An 18,196-nucleotide genomic window follows, 5' to 3' on the forward strand; every position below is an offset into this window, starting at 1 on the left:
TTTCTATGTTAGCTGCCGCAACCATGTAGCAGCACTTATGCTGAGGGATAATGCTGGTGTCCTAATCCACTGTTTATTCCTCTCTCGCAGGACAATGCGAATCAAACCCCGAGTGCAGAAGCTTCATGGAATCATGCATGCCAGAGTGCTTTCGTAAGGTAAACGTCTTCTTCTTTGGTCACTGTCACTTCAAAGAACGCCCAGAAACACTTTTGTCTTAAGCATTTTTTAAGATCTACTTGAAACAGCAGAGCTATGCTGTCTGATCCCAACATAATTATTTGTTAACTACTGCACGTGTTTTTTCTGTGATTGTGACTCTTCCTACCTTCTGTTTGCTTTTAGCCTTCTCAAAGATCTGAATACTGTGGTCAGTCTTTTAATTTAAGACCATAAACTGCTTCCTTGCTAGTTCTGTGTACAAGTGTAAACTTGCCACTGATTGAGAATGGACTCGAGCTCTTGTATTCTCATAGCAATTGTTCTCATTTCATGTAGATTGTGACTGAAGAGAGCATTCCTATTTTGTTTCAGGTTTTGCTTATGACACATACTTAAAGCAAACACACTGATTCCTTGATAAAGTTTGAGAATTTCATAAAAAAAAGTCAAATACAATTTTTCACCCTTCTTTATAATGAAATATATATTGATGAAGCATTCACAGTTAAGTGTTGTTTGGGTACTGGAAGCCTTTGTCAAAAGTTTAGAGGTCAGGGAGATTGGCTTCTGTGCCATGTAGTAAAGCTCTTGCGGCATCCATGGAAGTCCTAAGCTTTGAAGGGAGAGGACCATAGTTCGTCTTAGCCTCAGCAGATTTTTAATGCTGGGGACGAATAATGAACCGCCTGGCGTGGCCCAGAGGCAGACCACACTAAGCTCTAAACTGTTTTCTGTTTAACAAATTGAAAATTAAGTGAGGGTGTTCATCTGCAAGGCTGTCCACCACTTCATTTATTTTTCTGCCTCTCTGCTTGCAGCTTCTAACGGCGCTTGCAGTTCGTAACTGGGCACCAGATGTCCAGGAAGGTGTCTACAACATGCTCATGCTACTTATTGATTTGACTGTCGAGCGTCTTAGCTACAACCCTATCCCCGAAAAGCTCCTCTACAATGTCCTCACTATGGTAAGTCATTGTTGTCATTCATCGTAGGGTGTTTCCAGTGCAGGGGATGTTCAAATGAGTGATTCTTGCAGTATGTGCCGTATGATGGGATAGGAAATGTCTAGCTTATGTCGGAGCATGGTGTGCTTTCTGGCAGTTATTTTGCATGCAACCCAAAGGCAGCCTGCTGAAACAGTGCCAAAAAAACCAAAGAAATGTAGCACATTTAGCTATTTATGCATCAGTGGAATGCAAGTGTCCCACTTACTTCAAGTGCAGTCAAATGGATAACGATGCACCTACATACCATACTTTTGCAAGCGGAATACTACTGAACTATCAAATGAGCCATTCAGTGTGTTTTTATGGTTTGCTAATGTGCCTCATCTGTGTTGTGTGCATTTCTACAAGCCCAGGTGTGCAGTTCAACTAGACCCATCTTGGTAGCAAAAAACTCAACTTGAAAAAATTGTTGAGCATTTGAGCCTTTTCCATCAGTCAGCCACATAATAATATTACTTCTTGAAGCAGTTTTCAATTGTAATACAAGTTGTCTATTATGACCAAAAGACTTGAGGTAAGGACACATACCACATTAAAGGTTATTGGTACAATTGAATACCCCTTGTCTTCTAAAAAATCAGCAGTGTAAACAGCTTGAAAATAATGTCATTCAATTCCTAGAGCCATTCAGAGTGCAATTTTACAATCTTACAATTTGTATGCATGTGAGACATGCACACAGCTTGTGCCTTATAAAGGGCATTTTCTTTATTTATTTACATATTTATTTATACCCTCAAGGCATACAGCATAGCAGAGGGTAGTGGGTTACATGATAGTGTGATTGCTTCACCATATTGTAGAAGGCAGAGTGTTACAAACACTTATGCGAATTCAAAAACATTTTTGTCTGAGAATTATGACATTAAGGTGTGAATCTATTACTTTGCATACAGCATTTTGAAATAGCAAGAAGTCGGTAATCACAGCAAAAAACTCCACCCACCTCCTGCAAGCTGAGCTTTGTTGTGCCAACTTTCTTAGCCACGCGTTTCATTAGCATTGAGTTTATGAAATGCAGCACAAACACCCACTGATGTGCTTGTGTAAAGCAGCAGATGAGGAATTTGGCAAAGTGCTTCCTAAAGTTATACACCTGTTGATTAGCTTCATGTGGATTACGCAGCTATGCAACACCTATCCTGATCTCACCCGCTTAGCATAAAGTAGCTGAACTGTTGGGAACGCTCGTTACCAAAGGATGGTCATTACCAAGTGCCGGTTATGACATATAAACAGGAACACTCGGAACCACTCAGTCCCATGGTTGTGGTGTTTCGGCAGCTCGCTGCTGCCCGCAGAAACTGCAGCTAGTGGGCATGGGTGTACTGTGAGCAAAAGATTCACTACAGTGCAAATGAATGCCCTCAAACAAGGACCACTTTTTGCTTCGCATTGTCTGATTTCTTCTTTTTGTCACCGACAAGAGACGGTGCTGCAGTTACAGCTTTTGTGGAAACTGTTTTTGGCTGGAATTGCCTAGACATTGCAGGCCTTTCGATTCATTCGAACCAAACCAGGCAGGGAACCCACCGGAATGCCACGCGAAAGAAAAGAGATCACCATATGCCGCACATTGTTAGCTGTTTGCCGTTTCCCAGAAACGCATTCGTCATGTGCCTTTGTGCCCCTGATTCCTACAGAGCATCGTGGCATGATAATTATAGCTGAAATTTAGAAAAGATTTAGTTTAGTACCATACCTGGGACTGTCCAGCCACATTCTAGGCACCAGCCTTTCACTCCCAATGGGTCCTGTGAGGAGAGCTTACGATTTCCCATACCTATGTCATGATTGTCATATACAGTAATTACCCTAACCATGCAACATGTCGCGAGGTTTATGCATCATCTACAACAGAGCTGCTTAAATTTTTGTAGCAACAGTACTAGTTTCCTCCCCGCAGGGGGGCGCCTGCAGTTTGCAGGCGTCGCGACGGTGAGTGGCGACACCGCGGGTTCCCGAGCATCCGCAGGGACATCTCCGCAAGGGGATGATGGTGAACTGTGCATCACCACGGACCCGAGCACCCGCGCCTCGCCGTGCGTGGCATCGCCGTGTCCGGGGAAAAGGGGATCCTGGTGGTTGAGCCGATGCCGAGCGTTTGGACCCTTAAGGCCCCTTGGCGGAAGCAACACACCACTTTGGCCCCAGCTTCCTGCAGACGGCACCTCCGGCCTGACCCGACCGGGGGGAATCGGCAGTCGCCTTTTCCTATCCTCCTCTTCATCTTTAACTTTACTATCTCTGTCTCACAACTCTCCTGTATCCTACTCACTTCTTGGTTTTTCCTTTTTTCCTGGCGGCGAGGGTTAACCTTGTGTGACCAACTACCCTGAGTTGCGTCATATTTGGTTATAGTTGAGGTGTACAGCTGGCGTGGGCAGGACTTGCTATCAAGTTCCTGTCCCGTCCCCTTGTTGGACTCCGTGGTGGGTGGCTGGCACCATGACCGAAAAACAAAGTTTTTTTATGGCTCCCCAACTTTCAAAACCCGATCGCTCTCTCAAAAGAGGGCGGAACGAGGCAGACAACTTCTTTCAAAAAAGAAAAGTAACTTTCCCCAAATATCATGTGATCCACAGTGAACAACAAGATAAACAGGCAAGAATAATATCCCCCTTCCTTGTGTCAAAGTGCTTGACTGAAACCCTAGGCATTGGCTATAAGCTGTCAAAAATGGCCAGCGGCGACTTATTGCTCGAACTGTGTGACAATGTCCAACATTCTAAGCTCTCCAACCTAACGTCCATAGGGGAAATCCCGGTCTCCGTGACTCCTCATCGCTCATTAAACACTGTCCGAGGCATAATATCGGAAAATGATTTTCTTCACATAACTGAAAAAGAAATGCTCGAAGGGCTCATCGACCAAGACGTCATAGATGTCCACCGAATCAAAATCCGGAAGGACAACAAGGAAATAGACACAAAACACATGATCCTGACGTTCAACACCAGCACCCTGCCCGACACAATCGACGTGGGATATTTGAAAATCAATGTACGACCATACATACCAAACCCTCGCAGGTGTTTCAACTGCCAAAGGTTCGGCCACGGCTCACAGAGCTGCCGCGGTCGTAAAACTTGCGCAAAATGTGCCTCTAAGGATCACCAGTCTGATGTATGTGACGCAGCCCTGTGCTGTCCAAACTGTGAAGGAGAACATGCTGCATACTCCAGGGCGTGTCCGTCCTGGAAGAAAGAAAAAGAAATTATCACCATAAAGACCAAAGAAAACATTTCTTTTAAAGAAGCGAGAAGGCGTTTTGCGCTTACAAACACATTCTCCTTCACAGCAAAACAAAACTTCGCTGATGTGGTGCGCAGGGGCGTAGCACCGCACAGCACTCCGGCACCTGCCAAGGCCGCTCCCACCGAGCCTATGGCAGGGCCATCCACGCCCCAGGCAGGGTCAGCGAAAGCTGCCCTGTCACTGCCAAAGCAGGGACCGCCGGTCCATGGGTCGGCATCCCGCAGGACCTCCCCCCGTCGGGAGAGGCCTGAAACTAACACAACCGCGGCTGCGCGGTCCTTCAGCACCTCTGTTGAGGTAATGGATACAACACCCACTCCGCCTCCATTACAGCGGCGGAACAGCTCTCTTGAGCGAAAAAAAGACAGGCCCCTCATAACGGGCCCACCTCATAAGTAAATCTCCTTTCATTTTCTTTTAAAAACACAAGCATGGCTTTTTTAATTCAATGGAATTGTAGAGGACTTATGCGGAATTATAGTTACATAACAAATATTTTAGGGTCAATGTTACCCATAGTTTTATGTCTTCAGGAGACCAATCTTGGTCCACAACATGTGCATATCCTGAAACATTATCAAACTTTTAGACGCGATCGCGAGCAGGCAAATCGACTCTCAGGAGGCGTCGCAATTGTCGTCCAAAGCGGCGTCCCTGCTCGAGAAATAAAGCTCAATACAAAACTAGAGGCGGTTGCAGTCAGCATCGTCAGCTATAAAACACTAACAATCTGTTCCGTATACATTCCTCCACATTTTACATTAACAGTCCATGATCTAGAAGAATTGATAGATGAACTTCCAGAGCCATATCTGGTAGTTGGGGATTTTAACGCTCACTCCCCTTTTTGGGGAAGCGAGCGCTGCGACTCTAGGGGGCAAACAATCGAAGATTTTATCCTCTCAAATAACATCTGTCTTTTAAATACAGGAAAAGCAACTTATTGTTGCCCAAGCTCGGCAAAAATGAGCTTTCTCGATTTAGCTTTCGCATCACCATCGCTTTTTACAGATTTTAAATGGGACGTTTTAAATGACCCTCTGGGAAGTGATCACCTACCTATTATCATCAGCCTCTCATCGTCTACTGCAGTCATCCCCACAAGACCACGGCGCTGGAAACTTCACCTCGCCGACTGGTCACTTTTTACAGCAAGTGCCACACTAGAAAAAGAATTTTGCGAAGATCTCAGCATTGACGAAATTAATGGAAAATTTACTACATGCATAATATCGGCCGCTACACTAGCCATACCACAAACAACAGGACTCGTACACAAAAAACATAAAGTATGGTGGACACAAGAATGCACATTGGCAAAAAAACAACAAAATAAAGCTTGGGGCTCTCTGCGTCGGTATCCCACAGCGGAGAACTTGATTGCCTTTAAGAGGGCCAAGGCCAGAGCGCGATTCGTTCGGAGAAATGCCGAGAAATCCTCGTGGCAGAAATATGTGTCCTCTATAAACAGCTCAGTAACCTCAAAAAAAATGTGGGAAAAAGTTCGAAGATTCAGTAGTGACCATACCCCTTTCACACTTCCTCTGTTGACTACACCCGGGACACAAACATCATTAGAAGAACAGGCCAACATACTAGGAGAGCATTTTGCTGAAGTTTCCAATTCGTCCAATTACACAAACACGTTCCAGAAGTACAAAGCAATAGCAGAAAAACAAAAACTTCCATTTGCAGCAGGTATGCACGAGGACTACAATCAACCCATCACACTCCAGGAATTGATCAGGGCATTATCTTGTGGTAAAAAGACAGCAACAGGCCCAGATAATGTGCATTACGCTATGCTCGCCCATCTCTCTGAGGCTGCCGTGCAGGCATTGTTGAAATTCTTTAACAAAATATGGACAACTGGAAATATACCTGAGGAGTGGAAGAAAGCAATAATAGTACCTTTTCTGAAACCCGGAAAACAACCAACAAGTCCTAACAATTACAGACCGATAGCCCTCACCAGCTGCATCGCTAAATCTTTCGAAAGCATAATAAACACTAGACTGACCTTCACACTTGAATCTCGTCGACTCTTAGATTTACATCAATGTGGATTTAAGAAAGCATGCTCGACCACTGATCACCTTGTCCGCCTAGAAAACACCATCCGAGAGGCGTTCATCCACAAACAGCACTGTATCGGTGTCTTCTTCGATTTGGAGAAGGCATATGATACCGCGTGGAAGTTCGGCATCCTCCATGACCTAGCAGATCTAGGGATCCGCGGCAGGATGCTGAACTGCTTGAACGACCTCCTGACTAACCGCACATTCAGAGTCCGTCTGGGAGCAACTCTATCAACGACATTCGCCCAAGAGAATGGCGTACCCCAGGGATGCATTTTAAGTACGACACTCTTTATAGTAAAAATGAATTCTTTGGCCAAAGTAATACCTAAGTCCGTAATGTATTCAGTTTATGTAGATGACATACAGATAGCATACACCTCTTCCAACATACTGTCCTGCGAGAGACAAATACAAATCACACTAAATAAACTGGCTGCTTGGGCAGAGAAAAATGGATTCAAGTTCTCCCCTCAAAAAACAGTAGCTGTTTTATTCTCATTACGACGAGGCCTACAGGTCGATCCCAATCTGTGCTTGAATCAAACCACACTGCCAGTCAAACAGGAACATAAATTTTTAGGCGTCACTTTTGACAAGAAACTTACATTTCTGTCACACATTAACAACCTGAAAAAGAAAGCATCCCAAGCCCTCAATGTATTAAAGGTACTCTCGCGAAAACGGTGGGGGTCCGATAGAGCATGCCTATTGCACATATATCGCTCTTTGGTGCGCTCCAAGCTGGACTACGGGTGTGTGGTATATGGTTCGGCAAGAACATCCTACTTGAAACGACTGGACCCTGTTCATAATCTTGGTTTACGCCTATCAACTGGAGCTTATAGAACATCCCCGGTAAAGAGTCTTTACGTTGAAGCTAATGAGCCCACACTAGAGGATAGAAGAGTCACACTAACATGCACGTACATCCTAAAAACCCGTTCTCTCCCTAAACATCTCTGCTATCCCATTGTTACCAAGTGCCCATCTAGGAGATTATTCAATAATAAACCACATTTTATCAGGCCACTAATAATGCGCTTTGATGATAAATGTGAAGACTTAGCAGTGCTGGACGCCCTACCTAATATTGCACAAAGACATGAATATCTACCACCATGGTACAGCCTTCCTTCAGTGTGTGACTTCACATTGACACACTTAAACAAAGAGAAAATACCACACGAGCACATACTACAAGAGTTCTTTGCACTACAAGAAAAATATGACACTTACACCGAATTTTACACTGATGGGTCAAAAACAGAAAGTCATGTGGGAAGTGCAGTAATTCAAGGAACAAATGAAAAAATGATACGATTGCCACAGTATGCATCGGTATTTACTGCGGAGTTTATGCCATCTTTGTAGCTGTAGAACAAATAGTAAAACAAAACATAAAAAATAGCATCATTTACACCGATTCACTCAGTATGCTAAAAGCGCTGCATTCTACAAACGCTGCTGAACCCATAATAGGAAAAATCATACATAACATAGTTAAAATTACAAAGCAAAAACATAACATTATATTCTGCTGGGTCACTAGCCATGTTGGAATTTTAGGTAATGAGAGAGCAGATGCTTGCGCAGCACAAGCTAGAATTGGCCATATAAAACAAGTTAACATACCACAGAGGGATTTTTCTAAATTACTGCACAGTAAACTCAGGAATAAGTGGCAGATTGCATGGGACGAACAAACAAACAACAAACTACATTCTATAAAACCTGTTTTGGGAGAATGGAGATCATGTACACATCAGGAGCGTTTCATAGAAGTTATTTTGTGTCGACTACGCATTGGACACACACACCTTACTCACAACTTCTTACTGACAAAAAAAGGCAAACCTCTCTGCGAAATGTGTGGCGATGAACTCACGGTAAACCACATTTTAATTGTATGCAAAAAACTGGAAAAACTGAGGAAAAAATATTTCACAACATTGTACAATGAATACATCCCACTACACCCCATGTTACTTTTAGGAGATCAAGCACTGGTTGATTTTTCTAGCATTTTTAAATTTCTCAGAGAAGCCAATGTTTTATACAAACTTTAGATATAAAAAGCGTAACCTTTAACAAAAGCTCTAACCGTGTGTTTGGCGCATCATAGCCTAAGTTGCTTTTGCGCCATTAAAATCAATATAACTAACTAACAGTACTAGTTTCCTAACGAGCTTGGAACTTTTTTGCAATTAGTTTTGTGACTTACCCTGCATATTAAGAGTCATTCTAGCCAAAGTAAAATTTCTTTGCAGTTGTCCTTTAATTATTTATGCTTGCCAAGTATTCGATGTGCATTGGCAAATATTTGTCTCCTAGCCTGGCTGATTTAATTTTAGAGAAGCACTAAGGAATACACTCCATTATTAAGTGCTCACAAAGTGCTGAGAAATAGGTATTGTGACAAGTAGCTTAAAAAGTTTTTGCCATATCATGTTGTGCATTATATCACATGGTAACTGTTGTTGACGTCTGCAAGGCTGCAGTGATTTCTTTACGAATATCTTTTGCATTGCAGAATTTTGTCATAGACTAAGACCAAGGCTGTAATAAAAGGCTATGGATTTATTTCATTTTGTGTGGTTTCCAGAACTTGTTGCTGAATGATGGCAAACATGAGTGATAGAGTGTGGTTGAATTTTTCCGATTTTATATTTTGAAACTTTGACAGACTTTTTTCGCTGTTTATTGCAGGATGTTTTTTTTTTGTCAAATATTATTTTCTGGGAAAGTGCAGTACACTTTCATTAATTCAAGCTGGAGGGATGAGTGATTTTTGTTTGAATTATCAGAAGTGCACCTTGATATGATCCAAGGCGAAATGTGGTTTGCTTTATGAACATCTGATCATACAAATAGTATTTTTAAATACTATATTGTCTTTTCTTTTTTTTTTTGGTGATAAAAGTGTTATCCCTGTGCACTAAAATGTTGTGTATAGTTTACTTTGGCTTATTTGTTTACAATAACAGTTGATGTGTAGTTCTTAACACGCAATGGATGCAATATGGCATGCTGTCGCTGTAAGAAAAATTTACTGTGTAGAAGTTAGGTGATTGGATTATAAGCAAAAAGCATGAATAGAAGTTTATTTCGAAAATCTAGTTTGCGCAAAAACCATACCTATGGAAAAAAAATAAAAAGACAAGGGAAAGCAACAAGCGAGTTGCACACACATCCACTTGCCTCGTTCAGGCAAGTGCAACCAGGCCTCTCTGTTCATAGTCGCTGTCATGTTGGAATAGTTTTAGCTAGTGTTGATAAATGCAAGTGTACTACTTTCAACTGACACATTGCTCACTCCTTCACTCATGGGAAGAACTGTGAAAGTGGCAAACGCTTCACAAGAAGAAAGCTTCAGATTAGAAAGAAAGAAAAAATGACCGCAACAGAAGTCTAGGATCCAGAGGTCCTTTGGTCACGGCTTCTGCGTACTGAAAGCAGTGGCGGAAGTGCCGCTGAACCATCATGGAAGCCAGAACAAGTCATTTTTTGCAGACCCTTGTGCATGCTTTCACACTCGCAGTATCTTGAACGGTTGAATACATTGTCAGTGTGCTTATATGCTGTGAAAAACCTTCTTAACCAAGTAATGGCTCTAATGAGGCAATGAGAGTCTGTCAGCATAAGGCGCTACACTAGTAGGTGAAGTTGGACCATATGGTGAGCATCTTCTGTACCTGGCTTTTATTCTGAAGTAGTGGAGTAATACCTTAAGCGTACAGTTGCACTTAATCCAACAATCCCGGTTTCTCACCATGCCACTGGCTTCCACATTCCATTAGTTCTCTCTTCTGATTGCTAGTAACTCGTTACTCAACAGCCAGGAAGCTGCTGTGACACTTCAAGGATACTGACTTTTTTCGGTTTAAACCAAATTTTAAAATATTTGGTTGGTTCACTGCTGCCACATCTCTAATCCAAGCATACCACTATGTGCTCAGTGGATGAATGCCGTGGTAGATTAGCTTTTGTAGCGGTTCAGAATTTCAGCAGCACGAGCACATTCAGGGAAGGAAGATACAGATAGGAAAGAGCGCTGAATTAACAACTTCATTTGGGAAGGCTGCTGCTAGTGCATACATAGCCTCAAGGTAATGACCACCAGGGGGGAATAACGATAGACGTGTTGGCACAAACGCGTGAAGAAATCAAATTTGGAAATCAAATTTGGAACAAGGCTAGGCCAGATCACGCCTTTTTTCAGACAACCAGCAATGAAAGAACTGAAGATTAACATAAAACACCGTACGGCAGATGAAGCAAGGAACTACAACTTATGTGGAACACCACCAGAGAAAAGCGAAAATCAAATAAACCCAGGAAAACACAAAAAAGAAAGAAAGAATCTCAAAACAACGATGAAAATGTAGTTTTAAAACATAAACAGAGTGGACAATCGGATGGGTGAGTGCCAACAATTAACACGGCCAGAAAATAAACCGAGTAAGAGCATGTAAAGGTGCCTATAGCACAACAATGGAGGCGTAGTTTAAAAACATGAAAGGAGTAAAACAGTCGGATGAGTTAGTGCCGGCAATAAACTCAGTTAAAAAATATGCCTAAAAGCATGTAAAGGTGCCTAAAAAGCCTTAGGTAAAATCAGATAAAATCGGAAAGGAAGATAATCACTTTCTCAGAAAGAGAAATTGAGGGGTTGCTTACACACCCTTCTTTCAGCTTAGAAATGCTAGCAGCCTCACGTATTTCATCACGCTTAAGTTTATCCTTGTGTTTCTTCAAGACCATTGTTTTTTTGAAGGTAGGCAAACATTGTTTTTTACGGTCACAATTCTGACAGTGGATGGGGAGATTTCTTAAGGAAGTGCCGGATAAATTATTGTGCTCCATTAGCCTTTCATTTAAACAACGGCTTGTTTGACTGATGTAAGTCTTGCCGCGAGATAAAGGAATGAAATAAACCATGCCCTCCTCACGTGACATGAAAGGATCTTTGTGCCGCTTAGTGCAACACATTTTCTTCTTTTCGTTAACCTTGATGCAAAGTTTTGATAGGCGCAGAAGGGCTGAGAAAACCTCGTCCACTCCTGCTTTCCTTCCAGTTTTCTCAAGTTTATGCGGTAGCTGGTGCACGTAAGGTAGAAAAGCTACCTTTTTTGCTGCGCTGACACTTTTCATCTGGGGCAGAAGCTTCATCTGGGGCAATAGTTTTTCCACCCTCATACATTTCTGCACTTTTTCAGCTACAGACAAAGAAAGGCCTTGCGGGTATCCTGATTGCATCAGCCTGGACATTTGGTTTGAAAAACTGTCCTCTAGCCTATGTTGACATGACTTACTCGAGGCGTTAGTAAAAGTTGATTAGATGATGTTATGTTTTACGAATTTTGATTGGGCAGAATCAAGATAAAGAATGGGCTTTTTTCCTCTTGGTTTGAATGCCCAGCAAGTGTGATGTGGTGTGAAAAAAAACCATTAACTCCAAAAAGTGTATCGAATTTTGTTTTGGAATTTCATGAGTCACTTCAAGAGATGCTAATGTTTGCTTGAAAGTACTCAAAAGTTGTGACACTTCTGTTAGGAAGGAATCGCTGTCACATTCTATGAGTACTGAGAAGTCGTTGACATAGTGGAAAATTTTTTTGAGAGCATGTGACTGTTCAAACTTGTCCTTCAGAGATCTGTTATGCGTGGCGGGAAAAAGGTCACTGAGGTCCGGGGCGATATATAAACCAATGCATATTCCTTGGCTTCGAATAAAAACAGAACCATTCCAGTTTGAAATTGTGGATTTCAGATAAACAAAAAGCAACTCGAGGAAGCCATCAAAGGTCACTGAGGTCCAGGGCGATATATAAACCAATGCATATTCCTTGGCTTCGAATAAAAACAGAACCATTCCAGTTTGAAATTGTGGATTTCAGATAAACAAAAAGCAACTCGAGGAAGCCATCAAAGGTCACTGAGGTCCAGGGCGATATATAAACCAATGCATATTCCTTGCCTTCGAATAAAAACAGAACCATTCCAGTTTGAAATTGTGGATTTCAGATAAACAAAAAGCAACTCGAGGAAGCCATCAAAGGTCACTGAGGTCCAGGGCGATATATAAACCAATGCATATTCCTTGCCTTCGAATAAAAACAGAACCATTCCAGTTTGAAATTGTGGATTTCAGATAAACAAAAAGCAACTCGAGGAAGCCATCAAAGGTCACTGAGGTCCAGGGCGATATATAAACCAATGCATATTCCTTGCCTTCGAATAAAAACAGAACCATTCCAGTTTGAAATTGTGGATTTCAGATAAACAAAAAGCAACTCGAGGAAGCCATCAAAGGTCACTGAGGTCCAGGGCGATATATAAACCAATGCATATTCCTTGCCTTCGAATAAAAACAGAACCATTCCAGTTTGAAATTGTGGATTTCAGATAAACAAAAAGCAACTCGAGGAAGCCATCAACTGACACGCCACACCCGTTCTGGAAAGCCACCGCACCACGCCTTTCGATGGCATCTCGAACACATTTCATGAGGGCATCGTGGGGAATGGAATAAAATAAATCCTTTACATAAATAGAGAAGCCACAAAAAGCTTTTTCTGTACTCTCTTTCATGAATCTAACAACTTCTTCAGTATTCTTAACTTGAAACGGGTCATCAACAGGAAGAAACTTAAGGTACCTTTGTAAAAGATTTGCACCTTCTTTTTGCCGCGTCATCTTTTCTGAAACTATAACGCGCTAGGGACGATCAATCTTCTGAGTTTTTGCTGTGAAAAACATTTTCAGGCAACTGTTCTATTTGCTTTATATTGAACGAGAAAGTTCTTCAAGATTCAGTCATTGGCATAGCCTTCTTGTGGTGTTCCTTAGATTGGATCCGGACATATTACGACACTTTACAAAGGCTGACTGAACTGCTTCACCAGCCTGCTTTAAAAATACGCTTTCATCATTGTCTTGCCATTTTTCTTTTTGTGTTTTCCTGGGTTTATTCACTTTTCGGTTTTCTCTGGTGGTGTTCCACATGAGTTGCAGTTCCTTGCTTCATCTGCCTTAGGGTGTTTTATGTTTATCTTCAGTTCTTTCATTGCTGGTTGTCTGAAAAAGGCATGATCTGGCCTAGCCTTATTCTGAGTTTTATTTCTTCGCTCTTTTGTGCTGACACGTTTATTGTTTTTTACCCCCTGGTGGTCGTTGCTTTGAGGTTATGTATGCACTGGCAGCAGCCTTCTCAAATGAAGTTGTTAGTTCAGCGCTCCTTCCTATCCTTAGCTTCCTTCTTCGAATGTGCTCGCGCTGCTGAAATTATGATACAACACCAACTAGCCCGACATCAGCTCGTGTTATTTTGTTGTGGGTTCCATTGATTTTTGCTGTTTTTTAAATTTTGGCTTGGGTACTGTGTGCAACAGGTGTCGTGTTGATATGTGTGAAGCAGTCACGTTGCCTCTTACTCTTTGCAGGCCTTTGACCCAGAAGCCGAGTTTCACATCAAAAACAAAGGTCGACAAAGCAGCCTTGAGCAGGGGCTAGTGGTCTATGCAAAGTCCAGAGGATCCCTGGTAAGGAGAAACTTTTCATGTTTTGCTGCTTTGTGGCAGGCGCCTTCCATCCACAAAGTTTCATACTTTGTTCACGTGCCTTTTGCTGTAGTGCTACTTCAATTTCTATTACTCTGAGGTGCATTGTGATCATGAGTGCCAAATTGAGGAACTAGTGAACTTAGATTTATTATGCTTTTGTTTCGCAGGATCCGTACGGTTGGCTTTTGGACATCATTAACAAAGTGAGCTCTCTCTCATAGCTTCTCTGACTGCCGAAGCCATCTTGTCACTTGCCATTCCTTTTTTTTTTCCACCCTTTTAACCTGGGGTCATCATCATAACTGGCCTTTGTTTCTTTGCCTTTGTTTTTTTCTTTTCTCGTGCACAGTTTGGGAGTCGCGGTGGCTTTGACAAGATATTGAACAAGTTTGGAGAAAACCTCACCGCAAATGTGAGTTCACCCCACTTTGTTGTTTTGTTATCTTAAGAGCTGATAGCAAAGGATTTGATAAAAGCATTGCCTAAGGGCAGTTGGAAACTTCAGCCATCATGAGGGATTATGGGAAGCAGATCAGGGTTTGCAGAATGGGCTTCTTTTTTTTTTAATTTTGAGAGTTCAGTTCCCTTGTCTGTGTATTGCAGCGTTTCCTTGTGCCAAACTCTTCTGGTGCGGAAAGGTCAGAGTGCAGTGTCTTTGTCCTTTCCACTCCATCCCAAGCATGAGAAAAGCAAACACAAGTGCAGTGGTTGCACTGGTGGCATATTTGGGCATTTCCGGCTGGAGCAAAAGCAGCCACACAGGTTAATGTTCTGTCGTCTGCCTGCCTAAATGGGGACGCTGCTTTTGGTCGTGAAAAATGGCCAAAATATCTTTGTTTTTAATCATTGTGTCTGCTCATATGCTTCCTTTATTTGTTCTGTCTCGATGTTTCGTTGCTGAAATCCACCAGGAACTACTCTAAGCACATTTCTCTCTCTAAAGAAAGAAAGTACTCTAACGTGGCAGTTCATATTAGGGAAACGCTAGAAGTGTTAGTGTTTTGCTCCTTTCTGTTTTTTTTCCCTTGTGGAATAGAGTTCTTCCTGACTGTTTTGTCTAATTTGACGCTGTTTGTTTTGTTGCACTCACTCAACTCTCAACTCCACTATGTATGCAATGAGAATTTTGGTTTTTCATTTTGGTGGATTGTAGATTTTTGTTGGGGCACCTTGTTTACAGTTTAGACATGTCTATGCCAACTGCTTTGTAAAAAATTTAAACAAAAACGCTAGTTTTGTGCAGAAAAAAGTCTAAGGTTGTCATCACACATTCACAAATGCAGTGCATATTGAACTAGTCGTGTACCACATTTTGTCGAGTCTGCAGGCTTTCCACAAGGTGTAGAAGAGAGAAAGTTGCTAGAAAAAAAAAAGTTCTTCAGCTGTAATGCTTAAATTTCGTGCCCTTAGGTTTGGGAGCATTACTAACGTACAAAACATTTTTCATCAGAATGCACCAATAAATAAGAAAGTTGGAGTTGAAAGCCATGTCTCCCCCTAAGGGGAGACGCAGGTCTTGAAATGAACATTTTTATTATTAAAGATATTGTTACGTGACGGCAAGCCGAAGAACTAGACATGATGACAGATGGCGATAATATGATTTAATGGTGGTGGGCCATGTCGCGAGCGCTTCGTGCCGCTCCACTCTCCACTTTGTTGTCTTCTAGTCTGTGACACTGCCCGGGGCGATCGTCCCGATCGCACGAACTGGAAGAATGGCAGTGAAGACGAAACGTGACAGGAGGGATGAACACAGAAGAGAAGAAGATGCAGGGCTTGCCATCACGATGAAAGAGATGAGCAGGTCATGATCAGATGAGCGCTGGTCCAGGAAGCTTCCGGGCTGTAGCTAGGTCACTTTGAGCCGACGGCCGAGGCCCATGAACACACCGAACGGCATAGGCAGGGGCTGTGTTCGAAGATGTTGGCGGCTTCTAGGGTCGGTGGGGTCATAGGTTTGAGTTGCGGCGTCGTCGGCAAGTTGTCGTGTCTTCTGGTCGGGGCGGGGGGCTGGGGTGAACGGCGGGGTCGGTTCTGTTCTGCCGGGCATGGGCACAGATGGGTGGTGCGGACAGGAACACACGACCGACGACCATGGCACACGCAGGATGCCGAAGCTCCAGGTCCAGGATGGAGATCAATTACCCAGCACCTCCACGATATGTTACGGGACGGCAAGCCGAAGAACTGGATGTGATGACAGATGGCGATGATATGATTTAATGGCGGTGGGCCTATCACGAGCGCTTTTTGCTGCACCACTCTCCACTTTGTCGTCTTCTAGTCTGTGACAATATCGTAATGAAATTAGGTGTGCATATGTGTTTCTTTTTCCTGTTTCCAAAAATGCCTTTCAGTTTGTCTCAATTAGTTCCCATGTTATAGGAAAATAAGTGAACCCTAATTAAATTCTTATGCATCGTTAACACTCTTTACTTCTGCGTTTCTTGGTTTCGATAGAAATGGGGCTGTAGCCAAAGACCTGTCATCTGGAGCTATACTAATTATATCGTTGTTGAAGTCCATCATCACATAAAAGTGTTAAATTTTGTCCAGGTACCATAACTATGAAGTTAGTTAAGCGTCATTATGATTCACAAAACATAAAATGTTTGACTCAGCCAAACAAAAACAGTGTAGCTCTACAGTTAAGTTTTTTCTGAATTCAACGGTATAACTTCGGTAAGGCTAGTCGAGTTGGCAAAAAACAAGAAACTGAGAAAATCGCATTTGAAGTGCGCACGGCAGCCGTTCGGAGGTTGTCATAGAGGACTGAAAAAAAGTGGAATGTGGACGTTCCAAAAATGTTTCACAGCAGTGAACGAAGTATTGGGGAAGGGGCCCAGCTTTCATCAAAACCAAGGTGGTAGCCATAGGGGACGCAGTCGTGGGAAGTGAGGGATGCGAAGTTCTGCTGCATTTCGCTCCGAAATAGCCATTCCCGTTTTTCGTAGGCGCGAAATATACAATTTTTTAGTAATTGGAGGTTGAATTAGGTCTTGAAACTTTTTAGGCAGGTACTTTAGAGTGTATAGATCCTGAATATTCACCCACACATAAGGTAAGAGCACAGTGGTAAAAAAAATTCATGAGAAAAAGAATTCGTGAGAAGAATGGGGAGCCATAGTGATGAGACAGAGCAAGAGAGGTGGCAGAGAGACTGCATCTGTGAAACATTGGCTGGCAACATTGGCTTACCACATTGGACTGCTTGTGTTGAAAAGTTGCTGGTTGTGTGGTTCCAGCATTTCGGATTGTGTGTGAGAGGGGAAACATAGCTTTTGTCATTAGCATCTGTATTTTTAATGAGATAGCATTAGGGTTGCCGTCACACCAAAACCCTGTTGATGTCCGAGACGAGATTCCCTGGAAGGTGCCCCGCTCACTGGAAGGTGCAAACAATGTGTGTGGTAGGTGCAAAGGAAGTGTAAACATTTCACAGTTCAGACCTGTGGCTGCAGCTCAAGAGTCTGAATAGGGGCCAGTGAATGTCGCTCCATTGCAAAGAAACTGATGTAGAAACGCCAAGTACAGACAATTCTAATGCTATCACGTTACTTCATAAGAGTGCTTAGGAGGCCCCGCATTTTTATTTTTTGCCTATTGGAAATCTTTCCTGCCAAACAGCTGCTTCCATGTGACGCCAAAGGCTTACCTCTGTATTAACCCAGCACAGAATATTGCCGCGTGCCTGACACCTCACGGCCTCTGCGCTTAGTTAAAATGACAACGAAGTGATGGTTGGCTCGAGAGGCACGCTCAGGATAGACCTGGCTCTAGGATTAAAAGGACCGGCCTCATTCTTGGGTTCTGTCCTATGCCTACCTGCACGGCTCTCCTTGGGTTGTGAGAACTTGTGACACTGGTGATACCTGCACCGCCTCAACTTCGTCAACTACGAAGTTGTTCCTGATAGAAGTGTCACCGTTGGCCCTCAGCACCATCGGCCTGAAATCGTGCTTGTGGTGCACTTAAAGCCGTACTCAATTGCGAACTTGACTTTCGCCGCATCCCATCTATCACGGATTGTATAGTTTATCTCACCCCTATTCTTTTTCTTTTGTTCTACCCTTGTACATAGCTCATTTCGCATCGAGCCGATGCTGTTTCGCTGGGGGGAACA

At 42.8% G+C, this 18,196-nt stretch overlaps 1 protein-coding gene across 1 annotated transcript in view; it reads left to right on the top strand.

The window, feature by feature from the left end:
• Positions 1-18,196, top strand: part of LOC144110741 (ubiquitin carboxyl-terminal hydrolase 24-like) — a 276,311-nt gene that overhangs the window by 13,738 nt on the left and 244,377 nt on the right. Inside the window, 5 exon segments of the mRNA XM_077643811.1 lie at positions 91-158; positions 981-1,127; positions 13,951-14,049; positions 14,238-14,273; positions 14,420-14,482. Of these exon segments, the coding sequence (XP_077499937.1) occupies positions 91-158; positions 981-1,127; positions 13,951-14,049; positions 14,238-14,273; positions 14,420-14,482 (413 nt within the window).

The sequence above is a fragment of the Amblyomma americanum genome, chromosome 11, assembly GCF_052857255.1.
Source record: "Amblyomma americanum isolate KBUSLIRL-KWMA chromosome 11, ASM5285725v1, whole genome shotgun sequence".
Taxonomy (NCBI): domain Eukaryota; kingdom Metazoa; phylum Arthropoda; class Arachnida; order Ixodida; family Ixodidae; genus Amblyomma; species Amblyomma americanum.